Source organism: Topomyia yanbarensis, unplaced genomic scaffold (assembly GCF_030247195.1).
Source record: "Topomyia yanbarensis strain Yona2022 unplaced genomic scaffold, ASM3024719v1 HiC_scaffold_7, whole genome shotgun sequence".
In the NCBI taxonomy this organism is placed as follows: domain Eukaryota; kingdom Metazoa; phylum Arthropoda; class Insecta; order Diptera; family Culicidae; genus Topomyia; species Topomyia yanbarensis.
Window position 1 is genome coordinate 223,964 of NW_026683935.1, and position 27,049 is coordinate 251,012.

Here is a 27,049-nt window from a genome sequence, read left to right on the forward strand (position 1 = left end):
TTATTCATGTGTTCGTGAATTGGTTCATGATTTCTAGTCGGATTTGCCCCACCTTACCCTATACGTTTGACAATTCGTGCTCGTCAAATAGTTCACAAAATTATGAAATATTATTCATGGATTCGTGAACTAGCTCATGATTCATAGTACATGATTTGCGATATATTTTGTGTGCTTGTAATATTTAAAATAAATTCCTTATCCTTTTCAATTTCATGCAACATGGTAATGAAATGAATGGTAATGAAATTTGGGGTAATATTCGTGGAATCATTTTTGTTCCATGCACTTTTTCATGAAATGTTCAGCTGCTAGCGACCAGTAATAGGTACGAGCAGTACATATAAGAAAACTATTAGGGCCTCGAACAACGTTATTCATTTGATGAGGTTCAGTGTGATGTCTTGTCACCTGTCAAATTGTAAAGTAAACTCTATAATAAAATATCAGGATAACATGAACAGAAATTACGAAAATCGCGACTAAGATCTTGAAATCGTGAACATAAACCACACCATTCGTGACAAAAATTTCAAAAATCGATAAGATCCTGAAATCAAGAACATAAATAAACATAAATCTCTACTCGTGACTAAAATATCACGAAAACGTAAATAGAAACCACGAAAATCATGGTAAGTTCCTGAAATCATGAACAAAAATCACTTTACTCGTGATAAAAATATCAAAAATCGTGACTAAGGTCCTGAGATCATGAACATGAATCACTCTATTCATGACTAAAATATAAAGATAACGTGATTAGAAATTACGAAATGCGCGACTATGATCCTGAAATCATGAACGTAAATCCCGCCAGTCTGACAGAAAAATCCGATAGCAAACTCATGAATAAAAAAGCACGCTAATGTGATGAGAAATCACAAAAATCGCGAATATATCCCTGAAATCATGAACATCGTTTGACTGTCGGCTGTGTATTCTCAAATTATGAACAAGCATCATAGCAAAAACTAAACATGTCTAGGGAACAACAACAGTAACCCAACCAAACATTCAAATGTAACGCCATGTATGTACTTGGGGTGAACTAGTTTTTTAGAAACACAAATAGTTTCATGAATACGAGGTTTATTATTCACAATTTGAGGAATTTGGTCACGATTTTTGTAAATCGTTCAGTTCACGATATCATGATCTTTTGTTCATGAATTTATGAACGGTGTTTTCCGTGTAGCTGTAGTTGCTAGTTATTTTGATAGTGTCATCAATGATACATTTAACAAGTTTTACGTAAATTAGAATATAGTAGTAATCAGTGTTAAGTAATATATTTTTTCGATTTGTATAACTTTTTCTTCAATAGATTAAGTTTTGGGCAGTTTCCTTTAGTCAATTAAAAAATTGAAATATGTTTTTTAATCCCATTGATCAATATGAATCTTTCCTGGCTGGGGCTCTGATTTCCCAGCCAGCCATGAAAATAGTTTTATTCAAATAGAATATATCAAAAAATTGTGTTAGCATGATGCCATAGACCTAGTCATATTTGCAAGACGCCAAATCAAGAAAATAGAAGTGGAATCGTTTTTGCGCATCCACAAATCGCCTGCTAACTCAGAAGCTTAGGTGCAAATTTCATCACTCTCTTCGAACATTCTAACAATATTTGTCTGTACACTTAATTTTTTCTACCGAGTTTCAGCTTCTTTTGCCGAAATCTCAACAGCTGAGATTTCAGTAAACAATTTTTTGGCTGACATCTCAGTAAAGGCGACGTTTCATAGCTGATACTCGGAAAATATTTCACCGAAAATCAGCTAACAAATCTCACTTTACTGAGGTATCAGTTTCTAAATTTGCTGCCCAAGTAGCAATTTAAACATGTGAAGAAATTAAAATTAGCGAAAGATGTTTTGTAGAAGGCTTATATGTGGTTTTTATGTTTAAGAAGTTCGAATTGTTTGAGACAAATAAGATACAACATTTATTTGTTCTACTGCGGTATTTGTCAAGGAATCTGAAACAAATCAATATTATGTTCCACAGTGATACCACAATAATCTAATAAAAAATGATACCAGCGTAACTTAGTTACGCTGGTATCATTTTTTCATTTCATTTATAAGTGTTTTATGGGTTTATTTTACTGCTTGTAGAACGTACGGATCAAGTAATTTCGTTCAACGATACTACATAAGAACAACCAAGTAAACTGTAAATTGTGATTGAAAACTGTTGCGCTGGATTCGAGATTTCGTTTCATATGCGAATATTTAATATTTCTCAGTTCAATTTTATTTATTTTATTTGCCATTTATTGCACTGGTAGTCGACTGGAGGCTAGGGATGCCAGGTGTACAGATTTTCAATATGCTGCACAGTTTTCTAAAACAGCAAACTTCCACAGTTTTCTGTGTAATGCACAAATTTCCAGTTTTCTGTTATAATGCATTTATCAACTTTTACCTCGCAAAAACTAAAAAAATGTCGCCACTTCTCGCTTCATAACAAACTTGTACGCTTTTCTTAACACAAATTTGCGCAGAATTTCACATAGGCTGTGCCAGATTTCACCAAAAATTACCTGACATCCCTGCTGGAGGCCGAGTGATAAACAAAATAGTATGTCGTTCTTTCAGGTTCCAACGATGTTTTACTGCGATCTCAGAAATATTTTACTTCTGCCTAGGAACATATTGAACATCATAAGCACAACTACATGTTCTACATTAGAAATCAAAAACTTGTTATAAAAACTGTAGTGCTCGATTCGAAACTTTGTTTCGCTTAAATGCGAGTATTTTTCGTTTTTCGCCCTATTTTTTTATTGCATTGCTCACAAGGATAGAGCAAAACTTTTAATACCATTTGCCGCACTTGTAATCAATTGTATGGTAAGTAATAAACAAAATAATATAGTGCATCGCTCTTGCAAGTTTCTACAACGGTCTACAGCGATATCACAATCAGGCATTTCACGAGCCGGGTATTTGACGTTTCACAGAGGGGTTTGACAACCTATTTGTTTCGCTCTACTGGGGCGACATTATGGAACCATTTCGAATCGTCTTTTTAATACAAGCTTGCATACAATAAACCTTTCGTTTCGAGATGCAAATGCCACCCCTGGTTTTCCCGTGTTTTGCTAGTTTACGCAAACAGAAAAATATATCCACCGAATGTCGTTGATCCTATTCCACAGAGAACAGACATATAAGCTAGAACAAATATTCCCGAACAACCTGTGTAAACATTCAAATGAAAATACGTTGAAAATCACCATCGCATACAGGCTCGCATGCGTTAGTCACCATTGAATCCAAGTTTGCATACAAGTTCCGTATAGCGATTGCTAGCCGATCGATGCGCCGACCTGTGACAAGTTGCTACTTGCTGTTGTCATTTCAAAGCGACAGTTTAATTTCTTACACAAGTTGAAAACTTTACTTGTATGTCAGTTCTCAGTGCCTATTCGTTTGATGTTAGCTCGAAACGTCAATTTAGTCGGACGCCGACCTGGAACAAGTCCCACTGATAAACGAGAAGAGATAAACAAAAATATCAGCTACAGTCGTGATTCGCTGGTTGGGCCACAGCCTTGTCCAACTAATGAATTTGATTCGCTAGTTGGACCGACTGATAAATGTCAAAAACTCTCCAAAGGAGATGTTGTCAGTGTAAATGCATTTGTTCACATCTCTAAATATTGTCAGATTGATTGTCAAAGTAAATTTGACACGAGATTTTGACGTTCAGATGCTTTTTAGTTGGACAATGGTCCAACTAGCGGAGGTTCAACTAAAAAGCGGTCCAGTTAAAAAGTATCCAACCAGCGAATCACGACTGTAATCAGAAACGCTTCATGGAATGCCTAATAAGAACATATTGATCAACATAAGAACTACTCATGTTCCACATAAGTACTCTTGTAACAAAAATACTTGTGTATGAAAACTATATCGCTCGATTCGATATTTCGCTTCGCTCAACCGCGCATATTTTTTCGTTTCCAGCCGATTTTTATTATGAAATTGTATCACGAGGACTTACCAAAACTATTGAAATCAATTGATGTGGTGATAATTATCTGTATATTGAGTAATAAACAAAATAGTGAGTCAAGTCCCTACGATGTTCTACAGTGATACATACACAACAAGTGCCATTTGTACCGATGCCTCCCCGGCCATGTTCAAAATATAGAAAAAAGCTACCAAAGCATTTATAATTGTTTTCAATTCGTTACATTGAATTTTTAGCATGAATTTTTTCTAAGTGTTTCAGGAATAGTAATTTAATCACTTTTTTTTACATTTTGGTGCATTCACGGGTGCGTAGTTAAAATTGAATTACTGGAATAAATTTTATATTTCTACAAAAAACTGCTATTTTCAGAGGCCATGGGAAATTTAGGGGAATTTCCACGATTTACAGTAAATATACACTTCGTTTAGTATTTTCCCGCCACTGAAACCATGTTGATTGCATAATATGAAATATATTTTCTTGAGTTTATATCTTCAATATGGATTCGATGGCGGGATATTTTTTTTTAATTCGACTATCATTTGAAAATAAACTTAGCTAGAACATGTTTCTATGAAATCGTGTTCAATTTGTTTTTGTAGTAAACTTTCTGCCATTGCCGTGTTAACATGTTCTATTCCACAACTTTTGGATTGTAAATAATACTACTTGTCAAACATCCTGGGCAAGTGTAATCGAGTACAGCATTAGTGAACTGAATATATAGAAAAGAAAACTTGTTCTATATCTCACCTCAACGTGCGCCTTTTGGGTCGTACAGTAGGTAATTATTTAGGTATTCAAAATAACATTCTTTGTTCCACATCCAGATAACAATACTTCATACCAACAAAGTGTGCTACTTGGGTGACTACTCGGCTGTTGGGAAATTGCGGAGCCGAATTGAGTACTCCTTTCGATTTAGCGTCCTCTACAACTTGCAAACGTGTAGTTCAGAATAGCTTGCAATTTGTAGCTCCATGGCGAATTATCATATTCGAATAGCATATAAATAATATGAATTTGTGAATATCCGTTGTTGTAACGAGTAAATCAAATTCAACATCAATAATCCGTCAATACGTTGCCTTTCTTGCGAAAAAGAAAATGCTTTTAGGATTTTAGTTTCTATTGTCCTACAATTGGAATTATTTTCTTAACGAACTTCTCAAAATTTCATCGGATTAGAATTATTGATTTATGTAATAATTTTAAAGCCCCTCCCGAAACAAAATCCTGGCTACGGGCCTGTAGGGGATACATCCCAAGTAACAATTGAAGTTTTATAGCACGCTACAAGTGCAATCTAAGTTTTATCAGTGGCTATAAAACTACCATAACACCTCAATTGCTACTAGGGATGTACTCCTCCCTGTCAGTGCAGATAAGTCGATATTTCGTCGAACCTCGGTCGATCTATCTCTAGGAAAACTTTCTCGACATTCGATTGATATTCATTTAAACTTTTTACTTTCTCATATATTCTGCACCCTATCGACTTGAATATGATCAATTTTAAACAATGTCTGATAGGTTTGTGACCTATATCTGTTAAAACGTAACCTCACGTTTCATTTGGCAGTGTTTCAGTGTTCTTCTATAAAGTCATTGCAACTGCGCAATTCCATGCTCTATTACATCATTTAAATCTTTCCCTAATGACTAATACAAAACCACCACTGCAGCTAGAACCAGGATCAATCAACCGCAAATTCCATCTGCGTGCTTTCGAGCAACCGCACAGCCCATCTATACATAGTAACGTGAAACAGAACTCGGATAAAATTAGGTCAACACGAGCACATAAATGCGAACAGTTTGTTTCGATTGGAAATGCTATTGTGTATCAGTCTATATTCAATTTTCCTTCCAGCTCAATTTACCAACAGACACATTTATCAGTCCATTCCAGATTCCTCCCAGAAACCAGTACCGACAGCTACTTCAAGGAATATGACTTTGTCGTTCTTTCATCATCCAAATCACACACAACTGACAGGCTTGCTTCTTGAGCTGCTTTTTTCAACTGGAGGAAAAGTGTTATGTTGCACTCGTTTCACCCAGCATGATTCTAGCCGCTGAACGAAAGCTACATACTAGCGTCGAATTTGTTAAGATTGAAGGAGCAATCGTATAAATACAATAAGCTGCAAGAAAATGCTACTAAATTGTGAAACCACCCATCGATCAGATGCAACAAGAAGGGAAAATTGAGCGATATGAGGCTAGTTAAATGTTTTACAACCAACATCAGAACTGTGCATTAAATGTCAAATAAGCGATCATTACGGTAAAATAAATCACTCACTGAAAATTAAATCAATACAAAAAAAAATAATCTCCATAATCTGACTGATTAGGTTGGCTGCTCTAAATTTGATTCGCTGTGTACATCTAATCTCAGCAAGACCAGAAAAAAAAATTAAAAGTGGAGATAACGTTTAGCAGTAAGAGCAAATGAATCGAAAATAAAAACAAATATTTTTGCATGTATTCTTGGTAGCTCAAAAATTCCAACAGTATCCTTATCCAGTGTAGAAAGAGAACCAGAACAATTGACTAATGAACGAAACTGGAACATGCCGGCACTATCATAACCCCATTCTAACTATGGCTTTTTCAAATCACGTATACAACATGCAAACAAAATAATAATACTAGTAACACAGAAGAGTCTGGAATACAAAAAAAAACAAAGATTGGAAGAAAGAAAAACGATGGTTTGAAACAAAGGTTACTACAATTTTAATAAAAAAAAAATAAGACGAAATTCTATCTGTAATATAGAAATGATTCCCAATGTTTGCGAGAAAACAGCTTGAGAATGACAACATTTAAGATAAACATAAATTTTATCTAATATAACCTAATTGTACTTGTTGGAAACTTATGACAGCTAAAATGTGCTAAACCTACAAAGAAAAGGAGACCGTGTAATAAAACTAGAGAAACAGAATCTGGAATGTATATACAACTAAATTATTGAACAGTAATAAAGTATTTAATTTTTAAGGGCAAAATGTTATTTATTGAACCTATTCGAAATTCCCACGTCGACAAACAATCGTGAAAAAGGACAACTAAAATGTATAATAAAATAACACAATAAGCTAAACAATAAATCATTTCCAAAACAGTCCGAATGTTCCGAATCAAGATTGACTGAATTGCAGATTTGCAGGTTGCCTTATCTGGATTTATATTTTTTTATCTTCCTGAATGCTAGTCGATGTCCTGTTGCAGGTTCTCTCTGCAGCAAATCATTTTGGTTAGTTTTGCTTCCGGCATTCGTGCTACATTTCCAACCTACTGTAATCGTTTTTTTTAATTACATGGACTTTTTTTCCTTCGATTGAGCTACGTGCGATAAATTATGTCTATTTTCCATTACATTCCAATGGAAGCTTGATTTCATACTGTACAGTTAGCGGCTAACGCTTTCTTAGGAACGTAATTAAATGGGAGGCTAAGTAACTAAATCCTTCACTTCCAGGACTGTATAGAAAAAAATTGTTTCTCGGCGACTCCCAACAGAGAGACAGTACTTTCCGATACATATCTTTGGTTTGACGAAAAAAAAAAAAATTTGCGGATTTTCTTCAACAATGTCTGAAAAACTATTCTTTCGCTTTGTCTAAAAGCACGGTGTCTTTGTCGAACAACTTTATTCAGAAAAAATCGGCATCTATAAAACTTCGGGATATGAAAGAATGGTCTTTTCCCTTTCATTTGAAAGTAAAATTAAAATATTCTATCGGGGGGTCTAGAACAACTTTTTATTTTAAAGTTTTTTAATTGAAAACTTAAGTTTTTTAATGAAATTAATTCGCATTTTTGCTACTAATTGGTACTATATACATTCAAAAAATACTAAAAATGAGAATCTGATGAACAATCCTACTGTCTACAACTTCGTGGAATGCTATAAATCGATATAAAATCACCCGAGAAAGTGATTAAAATTTTATCAGTTTTTAAGTGTGCGCGGGGCCTATAGATTAAGAAGTCGATTAATAAGGACTTACAAAAAAATGTTGGGTTTAAATGAACAGTAAATTCAGACAAATTTCAATGTATACAAAGTTCCATTCTCCGCAGAAAAAATGTATTTTCAGATTTCTCCGGGTCTGGGGCGAAAATGACACTTTATGAACAAGGAGGTGTGGAAAGGTGTCGACCAAATTTATTCGATAATCTTATACCTTTTCAAGATGTTGATTAATGTAGTAACGGATTTTATCATGCTTTTTTCATTTCTTTTCTCGCTCTAGAGGATAGCTAATGTAAACTAGAATGACCCTTCTTCCTGATCCTATCCTGCCTGGTAAAACACAATTGGCTTAAATTCAAAGCTTTATATTTGAATGAACTAAAGTAGACAGTTCGAGTCATTGTAATAAACGACGTATTTTATTGGAATTTTGGGTTGAGAATCCTGTTTGTCTTTATCAATATTAAAATAAAGATGATTGAAAAAGAAAAAAGCTCTTCGAGTTTTGGATCCATGTTTGCTATCTTTTGGGGTAGATTCGTTTCATCAGAATTTATAGATGCAGATTTTTGCTTGTCCTCAAATTTTATTTCCAAATCTAACACACTTCACATAATCTTAGAAAAAAGAACAAAACCAAGTTTCATAATTTCCTTTTAAAAGAAATTCCGGAGTCGTCACTCGTTGTACATGGATCACAACAGAAAACGTACAAGAAAATATCAGGCTGGACCATACATTCAGTAAATTCTCAAAGTAATACAAGTCTGTTTATTGAAGATTTCCCTCATAATATGGCATAAGAGCAAAGATAACATATCAAGAAGACAGAGTTGCCAGTTCAGCTCTGAATCTGGAGACATTAACAGCAATACGTCTTTCGGGTAAAGGTGATACTTTCTATATCTACTTTTATATTGAGATCGCTATCTTCGTACAATAGACAAAACCTTTATTTCTCATTTACTATTGCGATTTCTGTTCAATGTACAGCGACTCCCAAAAGTTAACAAACTTGAACATAAATCTCATCGAATTATTTTTCTATCCTTCATGAAACTGTCAATCAGGATTCTCAATTGAAATAAAATGAAATGACTGAACACCTAATCGAGTTTGATCAAATATAAAGTTAAAATTTAGGCCAAATATATCCCACAAGATGCTAACGAGCAAAAAGGTTGATTCAAGATTACATCAAGCATACTCCAGAATGAGTGAAGAAAAAAAGAAGAAACAAATATATCAAATAAAACTGGTTCATTTTGCTGCATTACCCTGCATTTTTCAAAAGAGTCTTAATTTTTTTCAAATTTTATCTACTCTTCTCTATATCTCCATGCTCCTAAAATATCATTGGTGCGCAAAAAACGGTGGAATCTGGAATTATGTTTTTACGCTTAAAGGTGGGACTTTGCTAGTATTCAGATTCCTCTGAGCACACTGTTAAAATAAGGCAATCCATTTTTTACAAATAAAAACGGTTTTGGAATAAAGCTTTTTAACCAATAGGCCCCGTGCGAATCTAGAAACTTTGATAAAAATTTAATAGCTTTCTCTGGCGATTTTAGATCGTAATGTAGTTTTCTACAAAGTTGTACACAATAAAATTGTCCATCAGATTCTCACTTTTGGTAATATTTGAATGTCTGAGTACTACCTAGGGGCAAAAATGTGAACCAGTTCCATTGAAAAACCTAAATTTTCAAACAAAAAAACTTTAAAATGAAAAGTTGTTCTGGAGCCCCCGACAGAATATTTTAATTTTACTTTCAAATGAAAGGGAAAAGCCCATTCTATCACATGCTGGAGTTTTGGCGATGCCGATTTTTTTCGAATAAAATTGTTCTACCAAACACACCGTGAAAGGTTCTATGAGAACAAAAAATAAATTTTTAAATGCTATTTGTCTTCTAAGGTCCACAGGAAAATAAAAAATGAACATTTAAAAAAAAAATGCCTTGAAAAAGTTGCGAAAACCATTTATTCACAGCAATTTAACTCAAAATTGTTCATTTTTCATAAAGCAAGAAGGAGGAACCTCTTGTTTTTTTTTTGGAAAATTGATTCGAGCGACTGAAAATAAAAGTCGCAAGAACAGAATATGCTTCGTTACTTCAATTAATAGTGGCCGGACTAGCGCAAGCTCACGCTTCCTAAAAATACTGTACAGCTTAGTTTTCTCCGTGGAGCAATACTCTACCCGAACCCGTAGGGGAACATGGGGAGACTTGACCAGATTTTCAGCAAAACCTGCATAAATCTATAAAAAAGCCTTCAATTCCTCAAAAGTCATTTAGATATAATGTGCAAAGTCATTGTGCGTCTTCATGATTTTTTGCAGAATTTTTAATTTAATTTTTGAAAAGTTACAAAAGTTTTTCTGAGATCGTTTTTTTTTGGTCAAGTCTCCCCACCGCGGGGAGACTTGACCAAGGCGTGGGGAGACTTGACCAAGAGAATTTTGAAAAATCATGACAAAAAATAATGACATAAAAATACTGTAATTATTTTTTCCATATTGTCGAGATCTTTAGGTAGCAGTAAAAAATATAAAAGGGTTGCATTTGATGAATTTCGATTTTTTTAATGCATTTCTTTTTAAGGATTAAAGTCTCCCCAACATTAGCTATTGTGTTCAATGTCATTCAAATTATAGTAATAACTAAGCTGACCAACTCTGACGAAAAAATCCGGACACCTTTCGGCAACGAAGCGTAATCGTTCACCACACTCAGCTTGATGGTTCGCATAGTGTACGGATTTTTTCGACAGAGTTGGTCAGCTTAGTAATAACTATTCCAATGTTCCAATTTATGTAAAATCATTTCACTGCTTCACAAAGATTAAGATTGTATATTAGTACATTAATAGTAATTAGTAGTCGAGTAGATATGTCCATACAAAGTTTGATAAAAAATTACATCATTTAACGCAAATTTATTAATCACGTAATATTTTCTGCAAGGAATCGATTTTTCATTCCAAACTTTTAAAATTACCTTAAGGGATCGGAACAAGTATAAAAATATTTTTGAAAAATGTTTAAGAATCGAATAGAAGACACAATAGCCAAAAATAGAATTTTGCGCTTGGTCAAGTCTCCCCATGTTCTCCTACTGCTTGCATTGCATGTTCACACGTCACAAAATGAGTCCTACTATTGATGACTTTGTTTACTAATACTAAAATATAAAGAGTTATGTTTGAGGTGGGATTTTTTTATGGCGTGATTAACATTAAAAGTAGATACCAAAGCATAATAAATATCAGGAATTTTATATCTTTCTTTGGCAAATTGCCACTTGGTCAAGTCTCCCCATAAAATCTTGGTCAAGTCTCCCCAACATTAGTTACTGCGTTCAATGTTGTGCAAATTCTAGAAATTCTATTCCAATGTTCCAATTGATGTAAAATCCTTTCACAAGGATTAAGATGGTATATTATTACATTAATAGCAATTAGTAGTCGAGTAGATATGTCCATACAAAGTTTGATAAAAATTACATAATTTAATGCAAATTTATTAACCACGTAATATTTTCTGTAAGGAAAGGATTTTTCATTCCAAACTTTTAAAATTACCTTAAGGGATCGGAACAAGTATAAAAATATTTTTGAAAAAAATTTAAGAATCGAATAGAAGACGCCATAGCCAAAATTAGAATTTTACGCTTGGTCAAGTCTCCCCATGTTCCCCTACCCGTAGGAATCGGGGCGTTGTAAATTTCCTTCATCTTTCCGGCATTCAAAAAGGAAAAAAAAAGTGCATGGGAAAGATATGTATTATATGACTTCTATCGATCCGTTTAAGGAAAATAGTCTTAATTAACCACCAAACATTTTTTTTTGTTGGAGACGAACCACTGCGATCCGTATTTAGATCTATTGTGGTAACCACCAAACATAAAAATTGTAGATTTTTTATGGCTTTATTGACAATAATGTTTGGTGGTTCTACAAATTGATTGATAAGTTTATTTATAGATGTTACACGTACACGAGATTATTTCAATTAATCAAAAATATGCAGATAAATTGTACATTTTTATATTACAAGATCACTTAATAAATTATAAAATAACTGTGACAGACAGAAGTTAAGTGTTTTTAGAACAAATTTGATGATTATTTAGATCAGTTTTGGAAGAGTTCATCTTATTGAAAATTTACTAAAAGATGTCTCATATAAGCTCAAATATACCCCAATTTGACTGTAAAATAGTTTCGGAAAAATGTCCTCGCATCTTACTAACTACATCGTGATTAATGGCAGTTTCCATGTCACGTGTTGTCGCTGAGCGGAATCTGGAACTGTGGTATTTCTGGTTTCGTTCGCATATAAAGATTTAGCTTGTGCGACCACCCCTGGCTGCTACTCCGTTATCGATCTGGACTAGCTGGAGTTGCACAGGGAATAAGTAGATAATTATTAGGGTGGGGCATTGTTATATGGAAAACGCACAGCAATTTTATTGTTCCATTTGGGGTCCCAAACAACTGGGCAAAATTTGGGGTCGATTGGCATTGAATTGGTATTGAAAGTTCAGCGGGCTCTGCACCACATCCGAACCGGGTGCTGGGGAGGTCCCGCCACTAACCGCAAATTATCCAGTCATCCACCACCATCATTCAGCAGGTCCCCCAATATACCAAAACCGGGTACTGGGGAGGCTCTCCCGCGGCCCTGGCTAACTGCTTTCATTCCGGAGCTCAACACCTCATTGACTCAATAAACAATTCAAAGAAAATAAACTATGACCCTATGCGGTTAAAGCCCAATAAATAATAATAATAATAATAATAATAATAATAAACACGCTCACCCTTTTGTGCTAAATGAGCGTACGGGACTATTGACGGACACCCATTCCATCAACCACCGTTCAGCGGCTGGCGGGTTACAGTGCAGGACAAAATTTATGTTTCAAATATTGATATTTTATTATTTTTCCTATATTTCTTATGTATTGAATGGCATAATCTCTAAATTTTGTGATCACCGAATGAGAATTACATTTTTAATCCTAATGAAATTCATTTTCGAAATCACAGTACATATCTTCACTTCAAAAACGGGGTGCTCTTTCAATTTTAACCCGATTTGAGCACAACTAGTTTCATTTTAAAGGGCATATAAAGAACTTTGTTTTGTAAATAGAATTGAATCCCTAGTTTTAAAATTTCTGTGAAACTTCTCATAAATATTTGTTCCCCCTTTTGTGTACTAAACTATATTGTTAGTTTTAAGATAACCGTAAAATATTTCGTAAAATACTATTACTCCCTCTCTTGTATATCAAAGTGAATCCCATGTTTTAAATTTTTTCTTAAAAAAATCTTTTGGCCCTCTCTTGTATATTGAATCTTATTTCTAGTCGTAAGATAGCTGTAAACATTTTTTTTCCTTTGCAAAAAAAATATTTCAACATTGTAACCTCCTAGTTTTAAGATATCCAAAATGTAAAAACATAAGCATTTGGCACCGCCAAGCTAACGCATTTGTGCCTATCAAATAAACGAAATGAATTAAAAAAAAGAACTTTGTTGATTATTTCAATATGTTTGACAAATTTGGTTCTAACTATGTTTTATTATTACAAATATATCGTGGGTTGAAAGTAAAGTCTTTTTTCACAAATGTGTTCTGTACAATCGCGTGAAACAATTCGGAATGGTCACTTATTATACATTCTAAGGGAAATCATCTCTGCTTTTCGAATTTCAATGTCCCGTTTTGCCCCTTTTTGCCCGGAGTGGTTTAAAGTCGATATTTTTAAATGTTTGCTGACATTGAGGAGCATAGTGATTAGTGCAAAATGACAAATGAATAAAACGTAAACAAACACTATTTGTAGAGATTGAAAGTAGTTTTATCCAATTATTATGTTGTTATTGTTATCACTGAAGAATGGTATTAAACTAATAAGAAAGTTTCGATAACACTGTATGGGAAAATTTAACTCTTCTTTTATAGCTTTTGACATTAAAAATGAGCTCAGTACCCCTAAATTACCTTAACGTGTAATTTTCAGCCAGATTGCGTAACATTTTTGGTTTTGTCCGACTGCACACTTGATTTCACACACCACAGCAAAGAAAATACAAGATGCGCCAATCGACAGCTGTGACTCCTAAATTATTTTTTAACACTATTCTTTTTGATTCATTAGGAATTTCTCCAATAAAGATTTCATAGGTAAATATAATTCCATTGTAAAAAAAAGACGGTCCGAATTACGCCTACATTGTAAAAGGATGGAACAACATAGTTTTGCAAATAATCGCCAATGGAGTAGTGCAAATGAATTTTTATGGCTACAAAATGTATCTGAGGTTTCAAACTAATAATTAAGATCTTTGACTGATAAATGCTTTTACGTCTATCCACCTAAAAGGGCGATTTACTTAGGTAGGTCCGAATAGCCCCGGGTTCTCCTATCATTTTAACATTGCATAATATCCCAAGTAACAAATAAGCTTTACAACGTTGCCTAATATTTGCTTCAGATCCACATATAGGACAGTCTTAAAGAGCCGTGAAGCCCTTAATACTGATATAATGCTTGTATTATGCCAGAAAAGGCGAAATATAGTGATATTACTGTGCAGAGATTGACAGCTCGTTTTTGCAGAACTAATTCTGTTATATAGCACCAGACCACAAATGTCAAAATTTAAAGCCTAATATTGGCACTACTAATGCTATTAGAAAGCTTCAGTTGGCTGTCATTTTACGCTATAGTTTTAAAACCATTTCTTATGTTTCCTTTCGATGTGATGAGCAAAAAGGAAAATTTTAAAATAAAATGTTCTGTTTAAAACCGCAACAGACTCTTCTCTAATGCATTGTAATGAATATCCTTGATGGGTTTTCGTTCTCACATAATATGAATGATTTTCGAAAATTACCTTTAGTAAGTCTCGAACTGAGGTACTTCGCATCGTCCTTCACGGTAAGTGCGCTGCGTTTGCTTGCTTGGACTATATTGCATATGTTCGATTGAAATGAAATATGCCGAATGTTAACTTCAAAAAAAAGTTGCATAACGGATAAACCCACAGCATTACAATAGCATTATATCGGCTTTCTATTTGCTCTATAATGGCACTAAATACATATGTAAAGCATACATGCTTTAAAGAACCTTGAAGCATGTACGCGTTATATCAGCTTTATATACGCATATAGAGCAAGCGATAATGCTATATTTCGGCTGTGCATCTATGCATTATTGATGCTAATATAGATCTTATTGCATTGTTAATGCTGTAATGGGGTTTCAATGCAACATTAGTGCAAATGTATAGTCAATGTATTGTTAAATTGCCTAATGCTTATGGGTACTTGGGACTGTCTCGAAACTTTAAACGAAATTATCTCAAAATCGTATTTTTTCGAAAACGGCTTCGCGGTGACAACGATTACTCGGTACACACTAACCCGATCGATTGGAATCTTTCACCCTTTCACTTCTTATTATAATGGCTTTTTCGTGAACGAAGGAATTTTTATTTTGAGTAGTTTTTCCATTTTTAGACCAAAAAAGCTAACGCCTAATTTCAAAAATTTTAAAAAATTTAGTGCAATTGTGTAACAAAAGAGAATTTTGTAAAATTGTTCGCTCACGAAGGGCGTTTAGGCATGAACTAACGAAAACAAATTAGTTTTTCCATTGCAGATAAGCCGTTCTTGATTTATCACGGTCGGCGCGCATGAGGTTCAAAATAAGGTGATCAGTGGCAACAGCTATATCACTGTCAGTTTGCAAGCTTTTGCAACATAAAAATTACTACAAATACCTTTAACCATGTACTATAATGTATGTAAAATAGTATCACAAAAAAACTATAACAATGATGAAATAAATATCGCAAATGTACTCCATTTTTTGAAACCCAAGTAGATATAACCCCTTAATATACCAAACGACAAATCATCCAAAGTGTTGGCAGCCGGCTGCCTATAGGAAACTCATACATGATAACGAATTGAGTTAATTTATCAATAACTTTACTTTCCCCCTCCAGAAGGTCTAGCGTACAGGAGTCAATACAGTTTGCACTATGTGAATCAGTATGATATTCAATGCATGTTGTTTCGAAGAATCGGTTCCATTCAAAAACTTAGTAGCAATTCCAAAAGTAAAATAGTATTGGCATCTAATATGCGCTAAAAAGTTAGGGTTAAAAGGGTCCTCAGGATAGATCGTCGCTGTTGTGCTATCTTATGACAAGCGCCATTTTGCATATTTCGAGAAAAACGATTTTTAAAGTTTGAGATTGAATATCTTGAAACTTATAAATGACATAAACAATTCCAAGAAGACAATTGATGCTTCTATCTATTCTGTATTAATCTCTCAAATATTACAAAAATCGGTTGACTATGTTGCGAGTTTTTACTATAAATGTAAACAAAAGTCGCACTCACACGTGTCATAGGTGTGTGTTGATGACAAAATTTGTATAGCGTGGCATAATCTTACATGGAAAAATTTCCATAGAAAAAAACTTCAATTATTAACTTTTATTCATATCTTTGGCTACATTTGGTCTATAAACAATCGGTGAAGTGCATTTTGAAGGAAATGAGTCTGAGATTCTAGAAAAAAAAATTATTTTTGGTTACAGTTTTGCCAAATATGCTATATTTCCAGTTTATAACCTAAATTGCATTTTTCTCACAACTCGTACGTTTTCGTTTTGAAAATGATTATGCCATTGTGTTTCTCAGATAGTTTTACATGTAAAAACATCTTGTACATCAAGATAATTTGAGCCAATCCTTAGACACAGTCATTTGAAGCAAAAAATTAAAAAAAAAAATCAGCACGTTGCTGGCATTACCTCAGTAACCAAGCAGAATGTCAAAATTCTGTAAACGCCACTTTGTAGAGATTTTTTAGACAAGTAATGTGGCATATCTAACTCAGCTTATCCCAAAATGGCGTTTGTCATAAGATAGCACAACAGCGACGAGATGTGATTAACAACAAAAGTGAGATTAAACCCGTTTTTCAGGGTTTTAGTCTACTTCGCATAGGTAGTTAATGCAGCCTACGTCAATCAAATCCAACGTTTTAAAAATCAAGCCGTGCTTTGATTGACTAGCCGAGAATAAGAATTCTTACAATCTATATTTAACTTTAAGGTTGAGCGGAGAATGGAACGAAAATTAAATAGAGGGATTCCATGAGAAACCGGCCGACCGCAAAGTATGACCATCGTCCATTCGAACGAAACTTTACATTTGTGTTCGGTTTATAAATCTCCACGATTTTTTCTAACAATTGCAATATTCTGATACAAGGGCAATTTTTCAAAAGGGCGTAGACGTTTCTACGTGCAATAATTTCAAATTTTTTTGGTTCGATTACACTATTTTATACAGTCTATCTGAGAACGAATTACAGGTAATGAATACATCTGCACGAAAAAAATATGCACTGAAAAAAATATTGCGTCATTTTTTACAAAAACAATTTTTTTTTATAAAAATTCAAATTGCAAAAAAACCCATTTTTTATAATTTTTTATATTTTGTCAACGAAAATCTAAAGAGAAAAGAAATATTTTGAATGTGATTTCATGATGGAGAAATGATCAGCAAAAAAGTTTTTCTAACAATAACTTTATACATGTTTTTAATTTCATACTAATTGACATACAAAACTATAATTTTATTACAGAATATAATTCTAAGTATCATTTTAAATCAAAATGCATTTAACAAATATCTTCCAAAATTATAATATTTTTTCAAAAGTTGTTATTAGGAAAACTTTTTTTTATTAAAAGCTACTCCATGATCCAAATACACTGAAAAAGCTACTTTTATGTCTTTAAAATGATAAACATTAGACTTTTGACAATTTATGATGGGGTAACGCGAATAACCTTTAAAAAGGACATAATTACACGAATTAATTGTTTTTGTTAGAGCGAAATTCCAAATATCTCGAAAACTATCGCATTTTGGAAGATATTTGTTAAATGCATTTTGATTTAAAATGATACTTAGAATTATATTCTGTAATAAAAATACAGTTTTGTATGTTAATTAGTATGAAATTTAAGAACATATATAAAGTTATTGTTAGAAAAACTTTTTGCTGATAATTTCTCCATCATGAAATCACATTCAAAATGTTTCTCTTCTCTTTAGATTTTTGGTGACAAAATATAAAAAATTATAAAAATGTGTTTTTCGCAATTTGAATTTTTATCATAAATTTTTATTTTTGTGAAAAATGACGCAACATTTTTTTCAGTGTATATTTTTTTCGTGCAGATGTATTCATTACCTGTAACTTGTTCTCAAATAGTTTTACTGTATAAAATAGTTCAATCGAACAAAAAAAATTGAGTCAAAATAATCTTATTGACTGTGGAAAATGTTTAGTCTTCCATGCCGGTAAAACCTGTAAATTTTCATCGGAATCTAGGATGGTCGGTCACGATTTTAGAGATTTTCGGACGGATCTTCGTGGAATTCCTCAATACGAGAAAAAAACCTTTTTTCTACACCGGCGCACAGTGACGCCTAGCCGGACAAACCACAAAATTCCATTTTAGATTTTTCATGATTTAACATTTTTCTCTGTTTCTTAACAGATTGAATAGAGTCTTCTCAAAATATAAGGTCCTGAGGACGAAAGTTCGATTTTTTATTAAACTTCAAAGGTGAAATAGATGATAAATTCTGAGAAAAACTGCTTTCAAACTTAAGTTATTCAAATGAATATATCTTTTTAGTTAAGATTCCGATTAGGGTCAAACTGGTTGCATTTGAAAGGTTTTTCGCTGAACTTATAGTTGCCATTCGATTTAGTTAATGCAAGACTTTCTTCTGGCTCAGACATGAAGAATTAATAATAAATCGCGCAATAAATTAAAGTTATAATGTTCAAAATGGCTGTACTTTTTTGAAACAGTTTGGAAAGATCGCTTGTTGTTCATGATACTTGAAAATTAGTGTACTTTCCGAAAATGAATATCTTGTTTTGCCCCTTTCTGCCCCGAGGTTTGAAAAAAAAGTGATTTTTCTTGATATGTCTCAAGGAGACGCATGGTAGCCTTTGATTACTCAGGGCTCCTAATATAATTTATAGATGTGTCTTATCGTTATTAACAATTGTAAAAATGTGTATCCTGCTAAAAAATTCACCATGCCTAATTTTTTGAAAATGAATTTTCGGATATAGTGCACTTTATATTCGTAAATGTTGAATTTTCGAACCACCCTAAGGGCCAAAATTTTGAGGTAATAAAAAAACAAAAAATAAACATCAAATATGAATTCAGCGTCACAAAATTACCTCAATGTGAAGTTTTCTTAAAATACTTTTGAGGTTTTGTCCGACTTTTGTATAGAAGGTGATCACTGTGCGGCGGCGGCTAGAAAAATAAAAATCATTCATCAGCAATGTTACAATATGCCAAATAAGCTGATTAAGTTTCACGAAGATCTAGCAAATTGTGTGCAAACAACTACTTTTTTATTTTCTATGTCGTACCATTCCCAGGTCAGTCTTGATATACCAGCATACCAGAATTCATTTCCATTTCAGTTAAACATTAGGCAATGCATTTGTCCCAGTCCCATTACTTGACTATCGAATTAGATCTGGTTTTACGTTACATCTGAGCTATTTTAGCATAAATTTATTCTTACAGAAATCCACCGCGTACCGAATGCCAGTGGTAAAGGTAGGAATGGGTGATTGAATACAGACCAAGCTAGACCTAATTGAATTGTCAGTACACATTTTATATACACCCCCCGAGGGCAATCAAGGCTGTCAAGATCCTTTTAGCAGACCTTTTGCTTACCTCCAACCAGCTCCAGGCACGTTGCGCTCAGTACGGATGTTTCTTTCACATTTCAATTTCCCCAACGTTTTCCGAAAAACATGTTACAGACTCGGAGTTATATTTGTCATGTTCTCTAATAAGCTACACTTCAAACGTTTTATTTGTGTACTCTCAAATTCTGTGAGTCATTGTATGCAGGAAAGGTGCTCTACTGGGTCTGCTTTAAATTACAACATTTTAACTTTTTGCCACTAATTAGGTTAATCGTATTTACTGGAATAAGAGAAAAGTGCAAAAAAACATCAACGGGAAACGAAACATAAACCCCATTTATTTGATATCGCACAGCAGGGCGACTCCTCTCAATGTCCAGTGACGAGGGTTGAAGTCGGTCTCGAAATCTATCGAGCCCACGTACTTTTGGTCAGTTCGTTGCGGTTTGCGGTAAATCGGACACTCGTACAGTCGCGGATCCTTACCGGCGGTCGTATTGATGGCATAAATGTAAATAACCGGCATCTGCTCGTATAAAATTTTCGCTTTCGACTCAATCAGCTTTCCACTGCGGCGATCCAATGATGCTCCTTTTCAATTTCGGATTCAAAGAAATCACCAAAACAAGAAAGATGAGTAGTTATGGAAATATGAGATGGTTACCATGGGAGTCGATAATAGGGCAACAAATCGCTTTAGCTTTTGCTCTACCGTTTCCCATGAGAAAAATAAACATCTTCGTCGTGGTGGGTCACACGAAGTCGAAGTGTCCCGTAACAATCAATAGAATCGTGTAAAATCACTAACCTTCCAAAAACAGTCCATGGACGTACACACCTTCCTGGGGCGCGTCGTGAATGTCTTCCTTGTTGTGTCGGGTTATTTGGTTCTGTAGCACAACCGAGTCCAGAGCCCAGCCCTTATGTGCACGTGTTACTTCCTGGAAGTGAAATAGTAAACAGTATAGTTATGTCATCTTGCTGAATATCGAATAAACCTTGATAAACATTAATAAATCGATTCGATAGATCAATCCGTAGCGGCGCGTGGCTTTTTGCCGTTCGAGCCATAAGTTAAATTTGCTGCCCCTTTATAATGAATTTTCAAAAGAGTTCAATTACTTCCACCTATTCATATGAAACAAAAGGATTAAGGTAATGCATGTATAGGAATGAACTTTTTCACATTTTTGTTCAATATTTTGTCATCAATGTTCAATAAAAAGCTGGCTTATATATTATTAAATTTTAAAATTGTATCTTTCTGTATGATTATTGACAAACTGGATTTGAAAGCTACAATATTTTCATATTTTCGGCTAATTGATCCATCTCACAAAATGTTGATGAAAATCTGTTACACTTGCCTGAAATTTATTTATTAAAATTTAACTTCAATCGAAAGAACTTAATGAAGAAAAGAATTTATAAAGAAAAATTAACCAACCAACCAATTGCTGTGTGGCCGCACTTTTCAACCTATAACTCCGAAACCGGAATACCGATCGAACCGAAAACAATAGCAGCCGATGGGAAGGTTGTACCTTTCATTCAAGAGTAAGTTTGTGCAAATCGGTCCAGCGAAACAGAAGCAATATTATTTGCCACATAGACACATATACACACAAATATTTTCCTATCTTGTCGTACTGAGTAGAATGGTATATAAGACTCGGATCTCTGGGCCTCGGTTAAAAAGTCGATGCTTGAAGCAATTGCATAACCTTTTTTATGAGAAAGGCAAATTGGTCAATTTGAAATCATAAAAATTGCCCCGTATTACCGAGAGTGGAGCGAGTAAAGTGATTATGACGCATAATACATCACGTGGTTTCCACACACACACGCACACACAAGGGGGCAGCAGGGACAGGAAGCAACAGCAAAAACAGCCAGAGCAGAGCGGAATGAGCCACACCCCACAAACGCCAAAAGTAGTGGCAGCGAAGCACTTGGTGGAGGTGCTCCACAAGTTTGTGGACACGAAAAACAATGTCCATAAAGTCATTAAGGAGATGGTCATCAGAACCCAGAAGGCGCTACTGTCTGCCGTGAAAGAGTATGATACGGCAACGCAGAGGGCGGATGCAGCTGAGCGACCAGGCGAGTCAAATAGGCAGACGCTCGAGGACGCTGTTGCTACCGAAGGAAAGGACGCCATCCGACAAGGTGAAAGCTGGAGTACCGTTGTAGGTCGGAAGGAGAAACACGGGAAACAGCAAGAAAAGAAGGAGGAGCGAAAAGAGGAGCAGAAGAGGAAATCAGAACCCTCGGCTCGTTAGAAGGTGCTTAAGGGAGAAGCCGTGCTCGTCAAAGCAAATGACGAGACTACGTACGCAGCGCTGCTCAAAAAGGTCAGAGAGGACATGGAGTTGAAAGATTTGGGGGAAAACGTGGTAAGAGTCAGGCGTACTGAAGAAGAATACTACGACTAGTAGCTCTACCTTGCAGGAGACTATTACTAAATTAATGCAAAGACAGAAGTTAAAGCCTTAAACCCGGGGATGGTAATTGTGTGCAAGGACCTTGATGAAATCACGACGGAAGACGAGCTGAAAGGTACAATGAAGCAACAGTGCAACCTGGGCGAGGTGCACATGACGATCCGGTTAAGAAAGGGATAAGGAGAAACGCAGACAGCGATAATTCGTTTACCGGTAACCGCTGCATGCAAGGCACTGGAGATAGGTAGAGTTACAGTTGGGTGGTCGAGATGCCTACTGATAGCCGCCCCACGAGTAAATAAACAAGCGGAGAAATGTTTCAAATGTTTAGGCTTTGGACATTAAGCAGGGGCTTGCAAAGGCCCGGAAAGATCCGAGATGTACTGGAAATGCGGAGAGACGGGCCATCTTGCGAGAGACTGCACGCAGAGGCCGAAGTGCTTGCTTTGCACCCCAGCGGAAGGAAACGACCATCAGACGGGTGGCTTTAAATGCCCAGCCTGTAAGAAGGCGACTGCAGGCCAACGGTGATGGAGATGACCCAGATAAATCTGAATCAAAGTGATACCGCACAGCAACTGTTGTGGTAGTCTACGACAGAAACTATGTGCGATGTCGCTTTGATCGCAGAGCCTTATCCCCTCTAATAACGGTAACTGGGTGGTGGATAGATCAGGAACCGCTGTGATACAAGGCATGGGCAGATTCCCCATCCAAGAAGTGGTAGAACGCTCATATGACGGTTTCGTGATAGCCAAAATCAACGGCATCTTCGTGTGTAGCTGCTACGCTCCTTCAATGTGGACAGTAAAGCATTTCAGCCTAATGCTGGAGCAGTTAACCGAGTAGTTGATCGGTCGGAAGCCGGTAGTCATTGGTGGTGACTTCAACGCCTGGGCTGTGAAATGGGACAGTAGAGTAACCAACACAAGAGGGTGTATCCTGCAGGAAGCTCTAGCGAAGTTAGACGTACGATTATGCAATGAAGGTTCTGTTAGCACATTTCGGAGAGACGGGAGGGAGTCTATCATCGACGTCACATTCTGTAGTCCCTCATTGACGGCGAACATGGATTGGAGAGTATGCGAAACGTACACACATAGTGACCACCAGGCGATTCGCTATCGTATCGGTCAATGGAACCCCGCGGCAGTACAGAGAAGGGTGACCGGGGAACGAAAGTGGAAGGCAAAAGCCTTCAACAAAGACCTCTTTGTTGAGGCACATCGGCCGAACGGCGGGACCGAGAACGTGCATGCGGCTGACCTAACAAGAAGGATTGTGGCGGCTTGTGACGCCACAATGCCGCAAAAACTGGAACCACGCAACAAACGGCGTCCAGCTTACTGGTGGAACGAGACGCTTAGTACGTTACGCGCTGCTAGTCTCAGAGCCAGAAGGCGGGCTCAAAGAGCAAGGTCGGCACCAGATAGAGAAGAGCGTAAGGCGGCGTTTCGGGAAGCTAGGGCCGCTTTGAAACGGGAGATCAGACTTAGCAAGTCAAAGTGCCACAAGAAGCTATGCCGAGAAGTAGACTCCAATCGCTGGGGTGACGCATATCGAGTCGTGATGGCGAAAATGAAGGGTCCGACGACGCCAGCCGAAATGTGTCCGAGCAAGCTGAAGATAATCGTCGAGGGTCTTTTCCCGAAGCACGATCCAACTATATGGCTACCGACACCGTACGGCGAGGACGAAGGAACAAACACGGATCGGTAAGTGACTAACGACGACCTAGCAGAAGCATCGAAGCGCCTAGAATCAAAGAAAGCCCCTGGTCCGGATGGAATACCACACGTGGTACTGAAAGCTGCGATCCTGGCATATCCGGACATGTTCAGGATAGTGCTGCAGAAATGCCTAAATGAAGGCAACTTCCCCGAAATGTGGAAGGTCCAGAAGCTGGTGTTGCTGCTAAAGCCAGGGAAGCCATCTGGCGATCCGGCCTCGTACAGGCCTGCTGGATACACTCGGAAAACTCCTGGAAAGGATCGTTCTTAACAGGTTGACGAAATTCACGGAAGGTGAGCGCGGACTGTCCAAGATGCAGTTCGGTTTCCGCAAAGGAGCATCGACAGTGGATGCAATTCGGATAGTGCTCGAGAGTGCTGAGAAGTCATCTAAACAGAAGCGAAGAGGAGATCGATACTGCGCTGTGGTGACGATAGATGTGAAGAACGCGTTCAACAGTGCCAGCTGGGAAGCCATCGCTGCATAGAATGAGCGTTCCCGACTATCTATGCCAGATCTTGAAGAGCTACTTTCAGAGCAAAGTGCTGCTGTACGAGACCAGCGAAGGGCAGAAGTCATTGCGTGTCACAGCGGGCGTTCCTCAGAGCTCCACTCTCGGTCCAACTCTTTGGAACGGGATGTACGATGGGGTCTTAATGCTGCAGCTGCCTAGGAAAGTGAAAATCGTGGCTTTCGCGGACGATGTGTCACTAACAGTGGTGGGTGAGACACTTGAAGAAGTGGAGGTGTCGGTGAAGTAGACAATAGACGCGATTGAGAGCTGGATGAACGGAATCAAGCTGCAAATAGCTCACCACAAGACGGAGGTTGTTGTTGGTCAGTAACTGCAAAGCGGTTCAGCGGATGCAGATCGACATCGGAGGACACGTGATTGCATCGAAGCGTGCACTGAAGCAATTGGGAGTTATAATCGACGACCGGTTGAGCTTCAACAACCACGTTGACTACGCCTATGAAAAGTCGGCGAAGGCAACGAACGCAATAGCGAGAATCATGCCAAACGTCGGCGGCCCGAGAAGCAGCACGAGACGTCTACTGTTTCATGGCTGTACGAGTCGCGAGTGCCTACAGAACAATATCGACGGAGGCACTAAGCGTTATCGCCGAGATGATCCCCATCTGCATCACCTTGGCGGAGTACGTGGAATGCTACCAGCGGAGAAATGCACGTAACGCTAGCAGACTGGTCCGAGCGGACTCGTTGGCTAAATGGCAGCAGCAGTGGGACAACGCGGAGAAAGGAAGGTGGACCCACCGGCTCATCCCAAATGTGTCGGGTTGGGTGCATAGGAAGCATGGAGAGGTGAGCTTCCATTTGATGCAGTTTTTGTCTGGGCACGGATGCTTCTGGAAGTACTTGCATCGGTTTGGACATGCTTCGTCACCCCTTTGCCCGGAGTGTGCGACTGTGCAGGAGACACCGGAACTCGTGGTCTTCGAATGCCCTAGGTTCGAAGAAGCTCGTAGGATATCGTCGAAGAGATGTGCCACGACGAACATACCTGGGACGCTGTCAACAGAGTAGTTACGAGCATTCTCTCCGAGCTGCAGAGGAAGTGGCGAAGGGACCAACAAGAAGCCACAAGTCGGATTTCGAGAGAAATTCCGCCGCAGGGGAACTCTCCGACTGTGTAGACTAGGGCAGCCGGCGGGGACCAGTTGAGTAGTACGTGACGTAGCACCGAGTTTGGGGCGTCGGGACGCCTGTGAACCGGATGTCAAGCTTCACCGGAATCGCCGGACCGATTTCGACATCCTACCGGGTAGCTCGTGAGTACGCTAGATCCACCGCCGAGGATTAGACCGAGTAGACCGCGTCGCACTGCTAGCAGTGGGTCGTTGAGGCACTGGTGAACCGGAAGTTACGCTCCACTTGGAATCGCCGGAAAGACCTCAGCACCTACTGGATGGCCCATTGAGTAGGCTAGATCCACCGCCGGGGACTAGATCGAGTAGATCGGGCCAACGCGGAGAGCTAAACGGTTTACAGAAACGAACATCGGTATCAGGAGAAATCTACCGCTCGGTTTCAGAAGAACAGGCTAGATCCATTGTTGGGGACTAGACCGAGTAGTTCGCGAACAAGTGAGGGCGGGAGCTGAATGGCTCATCGGGAAAGTAGAGCGAATTGAACGAGAGGGAGCCAAAAGGTTCAAGAAATTGTGGTGCTAAAATCAAAGAAGAATCAGTATCGGGAGAACCTCCTTCGCCGGGGAACTCTTCGTCGGCGTAAGCTAAATTCACCGCCGGGGACTAGACTGAGTAGACCGCGAAGAGACACCACCAATCGCGGGTCGTCGGGGCACCAGCGAACCGGACGCCCTGCCCCACCGGAATCGCCGAACTGACCTCGACACCTGGCTGGTTGGCTCGGCTTCGGGAGAACTTTTCTCGCCGGGGAACTCACCGTCGGAGTAGGCTAAGTCCACCGTCGGGGACTAGACCGAGGAGTAGTTCGCGAACAAGTCGGGAGCTCAACGAGTAAATGGCGCTGAATTGTACGAGAAGCGAGTTGCGGTGCTAACTGGCACAAGGGAGCCGAGTCGTGGTGCTGAATGGCATAAGGGAGTCCAAGGGCTCGGTGAATTAGACAATCTGAAGTTTGCCGCTCAGATTGTCTTCGTAGGGGAGAAGCACTCAGTCTCGACTTACAGCCAGTTTTCCGACTACCATGCAGAAATTGCCAGTCTGTGTGGATGGTGGAGAATTGGTGGTGTGTCGAGGAGTAGCGCTGTAACCCTGCGGAAGAAACGAACTAGTAAGTAGTTGAATTTGCGTAGGTGCTATGCACACAAAAACTCCTCCCCGAAGTAATGCCGTAAGGTAGTGCCGGGGAGGAATCAGGTTCAAGAGCACCGGTTTTTTAGCATGGTCGGGGGATGGCAGCCCAAACCCGTTCGCTGAGACATTTGGGTTTTTGTAAATTTTCCCTGTCTCAGGATTTTTTTTTTGAATTTTTTTGCAGCTCTCGAAAAAAAAAGAACACACATTTGTCGAGCTCGACGAACTGAGTCGAATAGTATCAGAGTTTTCGGGCCTCGGTTAAAAAGTCGATTTTCAGA

General features: G+C 37.6%; 2 protein-coding genes across 4 annotated transcripts in view; one reads left to right on the forward strand and one right to left on the reverse strand.

Annotated features, from left to right (window-relative positions):
- Nucleotides 1–7,002, forward strand: part of LOC131696080 (uncharacterized) — a 145,902-nt gene extending 138,900 nt beyond the window's left edge. For all 3 annotated transcript variants that reach the window (XM_058984613.1, XM_058984612.1, XM_058984611.1), the window contains exon 5: nucleotides 5,893–7,002. The gene's annotated coding sequence lies outside the window, so the exon portion shown is untranslated. The remainder of the gene's footprint in view (nucleotides 1–5,892) is intronic.
- A 12,881-nt stretch (nucleotides 7,003–19,883) lies between these two features.
- Nucleotides 19,884–27,049, reverse strand: part of LOC131696087 (dynein axonemal heavy chain 5-like) — a 71,304-nt gene continuing 64,138 nt past the window's right edge. Inside the window, exons 15-16 of the mRNA XM_058984620.1 lie at nucleotides 20,600–20,732; nucleotides 19,884–20,382 (exon numbers count right to left, since the gene is read on the reverse strand). Coding sequence (XP_058840603.1) covers nucleotides 20,129–20,382; nucleotides 20,600–20,732 — 387 coding nt within the window. The 3' untranslated portion in view covers nucleotides 19,884–20,128. The remainder of the gene's footprint in view (nucleotides 20,383–20,599; nucleotides 20,733–27,049) is intronic.